Source organism: Triticum urartu, chromosome 1, assembly GCF_003073215.2.
Source record: "Triticum urartu cultivar G1812 chromosome 1, Tu2.1, whole genome shotgun sequence".
NCBI lineage: Eukaryota > Viridiplantae > Streptophyta > Magnoliopsida > Poales > Poaceae > Triticum > Triticum urartu.
Genome location: NC_053022.1, coordinates 541,402,670 through 541,410,492, shown reverse-complemented (window position 1 = coordinate 541,410,492; position 7,823 = coordinate 541,402,670). Strand labels below are relative to the sequence as shown.

General features: G+C 44.7%; 2 protein-coding genes across 4 annotated transcripts; one reads left to right on the top strand and one right to left on the bottom strand.

The window, feature by feature from the left end:
• The first annotated feature begins 497 nt into the window (after positions 1–497).
• Positions 498–5,055, top strand: LOC125527988 (sulfhydryl oxidase 1-like). Of its 3 annotated transcripts, none has more exons than XM_048692509.1 (12): positions 498–868; positions 1,741–1,765; positions 1,855–1,947; positions 2,277–2,458; positions 2,696–2,768; positions 2,888–2,956; positions 3,044–3,117; positions 3,202–3,355; positions 3,688–3,728; positions 3,894–4,040; positions 4,127–4,627; positions 4,713–5,055. In XM_048692509.1, the coding sequence occupies exons 1-11, from the start codon at positions 648–650 to the stop codon at positions 4,611–4,613; spliced, it is 1,566 nt and encodes a 521-aa protein (XP_048548466.1). In that variant the 5' UTR covers positions 498–647; the 3' UTR covers positions 4,614–4,627; positions 4,713–5,055. The 3 variants fall into 3 exon arrangements, with proteins under 3 accessions (XP_048548466.1, XP_048548460.1, XP_048548471.1); XM_048692514.1 differs by having other exon boundaries at positions 500–868; positions 4,127–4,576; XM_048692503.1 differs by having other exon boundaries at positions 4,127–5,055.
• Positions 5,056–5,181: 126 nt separating this feature from the next.
• Positions 5,182–7,148, bottom strand: LOC125528009 (E3 ubiquitin-protein ligase MARCHF2-like). Its single transcript, XM_048692524.1, has 7 exons — positions 6,637–7,148; positions 6,489–6,560; positions 6,268–6,335; positions 6,069–6,186; positions 5,901–5,981; positions 5,711–5,803; positions 5,182–5,626 (listed from the first exon to the last, which is right to left on the bottom strand). Exons 1-7 carry the CDS (start codon positions 6,877–6,879, stop codon positions 5,528–5,530), a joined length of 774 nt encoding a protein of 257 aa, XP_048548481.1. The 5' UTR covers positions 6,880–7,148; the 3' UTR covers positions 5,182–5,527.
• Between the last annotated feature and the right edge of the window lie 675 nt (positions 7,149–7,823).

Here is a 7,823-nt window from a genome sequence, read left to right as displayed (position 1 = left end):
ACTGATTGTTTTCATCTGGCCCATGACATCCCGAATATTTCTTTTGCTCATTGTCCGAGAGAAGCAAACAGAGTTGCACATTTTCTAGCTAGGCGATGCTATGATTCAAAAATATGTGAAGAGTGGTTAGATGAGATGCCTTCTTTCTTATTACCTCATGTAATCTTTGATGTAACACTTTCCCAAATTGAATAAAATGCCACAAGGCTTTTCCCTCAAAAAAAACGGTGCTGCCTAATTCGCACCGTTTGACCTGCGAAAAAGCGTAACGTGGCACAGCACCCAACACAAACCCAACCCAGCAAAGCCACACGAAACACACTCATCTCCACCCCGCCACCAGTGGGCCACATGTCCACCGCCCACCCATCCGGACCCACCGCTCAGCGAACGGAAAACCGTTCCCGTAATCATATCCCAGTCCGCCCGCCTTTACACGGCAGCACTACGTAATTAGCAATCCGCAGGCGTAATTACGGGAGAAGCTTTCCCCTAACTAAAAGTCTAAACCCCAGGCGGAGGCTACTAGCGGTATACTACTGCTGGTCTGACCAATCGGAGCACGAGAGCTGCGCGGGTGTCCGAAGCGGATCGCCGGACCCCCGCCGCGCCGGACCGGTGAGATCCAGCCCCCGCCGGCCGATCCCATGGCCCCCGCGGCGGCGCGGGTCCTCGTCCTCGTCCTCGCCCTCGCCGCCGCCTCCTCCCTCGCGGGGCGCGCGGACGCCCTCCGGTCGCTCGGCGTCGGCGACGGGGCGGAGGCCGCCGCGCAGGGGGACTACGCCGTGGACCTCAACGCCACCAGCTTCGACGCCTTCCTCACGGCCTCGCGGGAGCAGTTCGCCGTCGTCGAGTTCTTCGCCCACTGGTCAGTCGCCCCCCGGCTTGATTCGCGTCATTTTTTATTCGATACGGAAAGTCTCTTCGATTCGATTTGATCTGGAATCGCGAGATGGATACGAATCGAGGCTGTGAAGCGGGGTTTCATGTTGTTGTCGATCTGCCGGTCGCAAATCCAAAATGATTAGTGTCTCTGATTTCAGCTACTGAGCACGGTATTAGCCACTCGCGTGTAGTTTTCATATGTGTCAGAATAGTGTAATTGTACTTTCGTCGTGTTATGTCTGAAATTGCTACTGACTGGAACCAAATGAAACCTGATGATTTTGTCAACTCATACTACTATTTTGTTTGAGTGAATCTATGCTCTAGAGATGTTCCCTGCCAAGCTTATTTTGGTTTGACTTGTTAGACTATTAGTTTGTTAAGATTTATTAAACTATTAATCATTATGCCTAACTACTCCCTCCGTCCGAAAATACTTGTCATCAAGATGAATAAAAGGGGATGTATCTAGATATATTTTTAGTTCTAGATACATCCCTCTTTATCCATTTCGATGACAAGTATTTCCGGACGGAGGGAGTACTTAATAATAAACATGGGTCGTAGATGTGGACTATAGAGTGATATCACTGCCCCTCAGTTAGAGAATTTTCACTGATAGAAGATCTCTTTTGTCCCTAGTAAATTGCTGCTTGCCAAATTCGAATTCATTTCTACCTACCATACTGTCCACTAATTTTACCATTGACTACGGAAAATTTGAAGGACTGACTGGCTTATCTTTGTGGAAACACTCTTAACACCCTCTTAGCACTCCATTTCATTACTGCTTAATGTCATTTGTTTCCATCTTGTTTTATTTCTGCTAACTAAATGCCTGTCATGCTTGTTCAGGTGTCCAGCTTGCAGAAACTACAAGGTATTGAGCCTATGGTGATAGAATGTATCGTATATTCATATGATCTGGAAGGCTACTCTTGCTAATCTTGATTTCTTCCTTACCTGCAGCCTCATTATGAGAAGGTTGCGAAACTTTTCAATGGTCCAGATGCTGCGCATCCTGGCAGAATACTGATGGCTAGGGTTGATTGCGCATCAAAGGTACAGTACTTCTCGTGAAGGGTGATAATCTTCATCAGTTTGCTGAAGCTAAATAACTAAGCGCTTTAAAAGGCTAGAAATAACCTAGAGAAGTGTCGATGTGCATCTTCAGTTTATAGTTCGTCCTGTTTGTTATTGCCAGCCAGAAGGCTAGAAATACAGGAGGTTCTTCTCATGTGAAAACATTAGTCTCTCATTTAATTTAATTCTCATTTCTGTCAGAAATCTGATAATATACTGAATTGCATTGCTAACTTATTAGTTTCTCAAGCAGTGGTGTGCATTGGCATGCAGTGATGCTTTATTTCTTTTGAATGTTGGCAGCACAGGTGAATGTAGATCTTTGCAGTAGATTTTCTGTTGACCATTATCCTTTCCTACTTTGGGGCCCCCCACCAAAATTTGCTAACACTAAGTGGGACCGGAAGCAAGAGAAAAGCGAAATAAAATTGATTGATGATGGAAGAACAGCAGAGCGCTTACTTAAGTGGATAAATAAGCAACTGGAAAGGCAAGTTTTTCTCCCAACTATTTCACTGTCGCTAAAAGTTCAGTTGATATGGCATCTACCGAACTATTAAAATTTTGTGCTCCTATTTTTGTTACCTCTGTTTCTGACCTAAGTACATCAGTGTGTATATTTGGGTTTAACATCTTATTCTGTTGCTTAGATGCTTCGATATTTTGTTTCAGTTCTACCATTACAGGCTGATGGATTTTATTAATATACCCTCTATGCTATGTGCAGCTCGTTCACTTTGGATGACAGAAAATATGAGAATGAAAATATGCTTCCAAACAATGCTTCAGATCCTAAACGGGTACAGCTGAATAATTTATTTGTTGAGCCAAATTGCATAAAATCTTATTTCATGCACTAACAAGCAGTTTGTTTGAGTCCTTCAGAACCTTCGTTTATGTACTTAATCTGTTGTATTAGGTTGTTCAAGCAATTTACGATGTTGAGGAAGCAACAGCTCATGCGTTACAGATAATTTTGGACAACAAGGTTCTAGATAAATGATCACAATTCACAATTGACATGCTATTTGCTGCTCTTTTGCTGACTACTGCTACTGGTACTTGCAAACTGTAGATGATCAAGCCAGACACTCGTGACTCTCTTATAAGGTTTTTACAAATTTTGGTGGCTCATCATCCATCCAAGAGGTATGAGGTGTTCTTTTGAATTTATAGTGATGAAGTATAGTTATTCTGTATTTTTCATTTTGTAATGTTTTGTTGATTCCATAGGTGTCGAAGAGGATCTGCTGATCTACTTATTAACTTTGATGATCACTGGCCTTCGAACCTCTCTTTAAGTTCACAAGACAGTTCTAAATTGTTGGAAAGTGTTGCAGCAGATAACCACAAGATCTGTGGAAAGGAGGTGCCTCGCGGTTACTGGGTATGTCCTCTTTCTTATGCTTAGCCTGATGCTGATTTCTTTTCTATGCGTTCTCTTATATTGGGACCTTGTTGATATCCCACACACACAATCTGAACTGGTGATTTACTTTATTTAGGTATAGATTGTTCAGTCCTGATTTACTCTAGCCTAATACCTGACGTATTTTGTGAGCAGACCATACTTTGCTTTAGGCATGTGATTCCTTCCTTGTAGAGCCAATTTTCATAGCCCTTAGTTGTTTAACTAGAAGGATACAAGGAATGTATTGTGTATGTGCTTTTCGTTTTTTTAGTTCAGATTTGCTCTTCTTATTTTTGTTTTTGCTGCAGATCTTCTGCCGTGGAAGTAAAAGTGAAACAAGAGGATTTAGGTGACGTCTGCTCTCTGCATATGTTCTGAACATTTTCGTAGGGTGCAATTTTATTCTTTTGGTATTATGTGGACTCTTTCATGTACATTTTTTTAAAGTAGGCTGTAGGGACAGGCAGATGAACAACTTAATATCACATGAACTTAACGCTATTTCCTGTATCAGCTGTGGTCTATGGGTTTTGCTGCATTCACTTACTGTCCAAATTGGGGATGGTGAAAGCCAATCAACCTTTACGTCAATATGTGATTTCATACACAATTTCTTCATCTGTGAGGAATGCCGCAAACACTTCTATGATATGTGTTCAAGGTTTGCAAAATAAACTCTGTTACATTGTTGCTTTAAAAACCAAAAAAACTACTACATGCCTGACTGTGTGTGGCCTTTGCTTGTAGTGTGTCAGTTCCCTTCAAGTCAGCCCGTGATCTCAGCCTCTGGCTATGGAGCACGCATAACAAAGTTAATGAGAGGTTGATGAAAGAAGAAAAGGATATGGGAACTGGCGATCCATCATTCCCTAAGGCTATCTGGCCTCCAAAGGCACTCTGCCCATCTTGCTATCGTTCTTCAAGCAGGACAAGTGACGGGACCTTGCAGGTTGACTGGAATGAGGACGAAGTATTTCCATTCTTGGTTAACTACTATGGGAAGACGCTCGTATCATCCTATAAAGAAACCTACATGGAGTCTCTTCAAGGGAGGACGCAAGTAGGGGCGGCACTTGCTGACGATGCCTCCTCACATGCTGCAAGAGTCCCAATTGGAGCTGCCCTGGGTGTTGCAGCTGCCAGCTGTACATTTGGGGCACTAGCTTGCTTCTGGAGAACTCAGCAGAAGAACAGAAAGTACTCGTACCGTTTACACTCTTTAAAGAAAATATGATTAGACAATTTTAGGTTGGTAGGATATCATTCTTGCCGTGTGCGTTTACGGAATTCAAATCATAGAGAAGTGATTAGGTTCTACTTGTCGATTTTACAGGCAAAGAAAGAACTGGAACTGAAAAACAGCCCACCAGTTGCTCACTGTGCACTTCATCAGAGGTGGCCTCCGTGAATGTATATTTCTTGGATGGGTTAAAAATCTTGGTAAGTAGCTCACAGAGAGTGCACAGAATCCAATGTTGGAGCTGTCATTTACAGATGAAATACTTACAGAAGCATGATGACCTAACCTGCACCTTGTTATAGGCTCAAATGTAGTTCTGTTTTTACCATATAGTTGTGATCTGATTGCTGGACATGGATGAGCTGTTGCTGCCCATTTGATCCGTAAAATTTTGAACTCAATGTTAATCCTGAAGTATTGCGACTTTTATCGGATATACTCTGTCTATGGTATTGAAATTTGTGCTGTCGACGACAGCATGGTAGTGCACCTAGAGGCTGATATACCTTGCACAAGCAGCATTTGGGACTGGCGAATTGTCGAGCAACAATAACAACAACAATGAAGGCGACAAAGTGATTCCTGCATTTTCTCTGCGCATCGAATGTACATTGCACATTTCTAAAATTCCTACATCATCTTGTACTCCTGTCTCTCGTCTTGTACAGCAGGAACACTTCATCTTCACTGCTTCTGAAGCGAGTGTCCATGAATGTACATATGTGTTTTTCTTTCGATATACACAGGTATTCGAAGATGATATATGGACAGCCACAAGCTCACAACTCACAATTATTATGTACATATCCTCCATCTCTTGTGTCGACATGATGGCACACCCGAAGCTCAAAACCGCATCCAGATGCCATACTTGACGGCCGATGTCCATATCTGTTCCCCTTGGTGCACTACTGGATGGTGATAACCACACGCTGTTGCTGCGGCGGAATTGGCACCGGCTGCGTGCTCCCTGTGGCTTCTGGTTCTGAAACCTGACCATGCATAGCCTGCATTGCGTTCCATTTCCATTTCCATTTCAGCAAGAAACTTCATAAACATTTCGGCATTAGGATCAAGATGGTTTTACAAACCCGCCACTCGCTGCGTCGATAAAGCACTTCGGTCACCGCGACCAAGATGATGTAGACCGGTATCACAATTCCAGCAGTTCTAAGCATCAGCAGCTGGTTCCACAAAACAAAATTTTGCACACCAGGTTACATTTGCCAGGTCCCATAAAAAACGTGAGAATTGTCTCCAAATTTTCAGAGCCTCACTTACGGTGACAAGAGCGACGGTGTAGACGCCTTGATCGCCGAGGTAGACCGAGATGGCGTCATGGAGCACCAGGAGAAGCATCAGCTGAGGTTGCAACAATGTTTTAGGCTGTTAATTTTTGAAGCCGTCGAACGAAACAACAGATGTCTGGAACTTTTCACCGGCACTTACAGTTATAGCAATTATGCGGCAACAGATTACAGCCTTTGGGGTGGAAGCTTGGCGATCGTACTCGTAGCTTGTCGATGTGGAAGAGCTCCGGGCCTGTGCTTGGATGTACGCAGGGGTTCTGCTAATGAGAAGAGCATTAGATGATCCATTTGTCAGATGCCATATGTTTGATAGGTGAAGCATTAGGAATTATTGGTACCTGAAGAAAATGGAGTTTCTTCCCTGCTGAAACAACTTGGAAGGAGCCTTGTAGTTTGGTGTGAATTGCTGTTTTATCACCAAGAAATACAATCTACATATGTCAGTGGATGACAGCATGCAATTATCCACACTTTTACATGATTAGGGATGATGATTAGCTCGTCAGGCATGTGTACAAGTTACTAGCTAGAGAAACTGAATTTCGAATTTGAACTTCACCTGCAAGCATATCTCACATATGGTGTCCCCCTTCTCGTCGCACCACCTCTGGACGCATGTCCGGTGAGCATACTGAAAGAGACACTGATTCAATTCAGCCACTGCTTTCAGACAAGAGCAATGTACTCCATATGCAAGACGTTTTTACCTTCAAGCTGCCCTTGCAGGAGCAAGGGGCCTCCATGCATGTCTCGTCGCCGTCCTCCTGGCAGATCCTGCATTCCACCAGCACGCCACTCTTCGGCCTGCCGCCACCATCTTCAACGACGACGGCCTTTTCACGACACGTCGGCGCCGAAGACGAAGCAGCACTGGAGGCCTCGTCGATGGCAGACTGCACCGTGGACGCCGTGAGCAGCCGGCCCGCCATCACCGCGAAATGGTCCGCCATCAACCCCTGGCTTGCAAGGATCACATATAGCTAGCGTCGGCCGATGTAGCGCGCGTCCAAGGCAAGGTAACGTCGGAAGCGGGGGAATTGCGCGAGAAGCGTGGACGGAGATGCTAAGCAAGGTCAGGAGGGAATGGAAGGGAAGGTAGAGGAGGAGGAGGAGGAGGCTTGCAGGCCGGGGCTTTGATCGGCCGGGTATCTGAAGAGGCGGCGAGGGAGAAGCAAGAGATGGAGTGGGCGCCGTCGCTGTTGCCCGGCTGGCCGTGGCTCTTGCGGCAGTCTGATTCTGAGATGAAGTGCTAGTATAGCAGTCTGTCAGAATGCTTTAATAATGATGAAAAGGAAGCTAGCATCCATCGATCATTGTCATATCATATCTTGCTGCGAAGTGAGTTATTCCGCGCGCTTTCAACTGCCATATGGCCATCTTTCTTGCTTGCATTGGTTTGTGGTGTGCTTTAATCTTGGAGTGGGAGACTCGAGAGGTTGACAGGTGGAGCTGTTGGAAATTATAGGTTTTGGATGAGGCGGCTTTCCATGGCTTGGCTGTTAGGAACATCTGATTATTACTTTTTTGACAAAGTTAGGAACATCTGACCGAATCCCTCATGCTTCCTTACCACACGTTTTCTTGTCTTGTTGCTCATTATTAATTAATGTGAAGAATCTCTCCGCGAGACGGCCGCCTGTATATTCAAACGCAAGCTGTTGGATGCACTGGAAAATATTCAAACGTAGGCTGTCTCCCAATATTACTCACATTTCCCATCCCTCCCAAAGTCTTATATTTTCCTCACAGTCCTAGACCTCTAAATACATTTCCTCTATTCAGTCGTAACATGCGGCTGGGGACTCTCTCAACTCAGAGAACAATGTAGAGGATGCCAAACCGGAGATGAAAGGGGTGAGAGTAACACATATGTGAGTAGCACAAACCATGCATG

What these genes read in the sequence shown, in the direction of transcription:
- LOC125527988 (XM_048692509.1), top strand. Translation starts at nt 648, where the DNA reads ATGGCCCCCGCGGCGGCGCGGGTCCTCGTCCTCGTCCTCGCCCTCGCC. An exon ending in CAGCTTGCAGAAACTACAAG is followed by an intron (nt 1,766 to 1,854) that starts GTATTGAGCCTA and finishes CCTTACCTGCAG; the next exon opens with CCTCATTATGAGAAGGTTGC. An exon ending in GCTCATCATCCATCCAAGAG is followed by an intron (nt 3,118 to 3,201) that starts GTATGAGGTGTT and finishes TTGATTCCATAG; the next exon opens with GTGTCGAAGAGGATCTGCTG.
- LOC125528009 (XM_048692524.1), bottom strand. Translation starts at nt 6,879, where the DNA reads ATGGCGGACCATTTCGCGGTGATGGCGGGCCGGCTGCTCACGGCGTCC. An exon ending in AGAAACTCCATTTTCTTCAG is followed by an intron (nt 6,187 to 6,267) that starts GTACCAATAATT and finishes TCTCATTAGCAG; the next exon opens with AACCCCTGCGTACATCCAAG. An exon ending in ACACCGTCGCTCTTGTCACC is followed by an intron (nt 5,804 to 5,900) that starts GTAAGTGAGGCT and finishes TTGTGGAACCAG; the next exon opens with CTGCTGATGCTTAGAACTGC.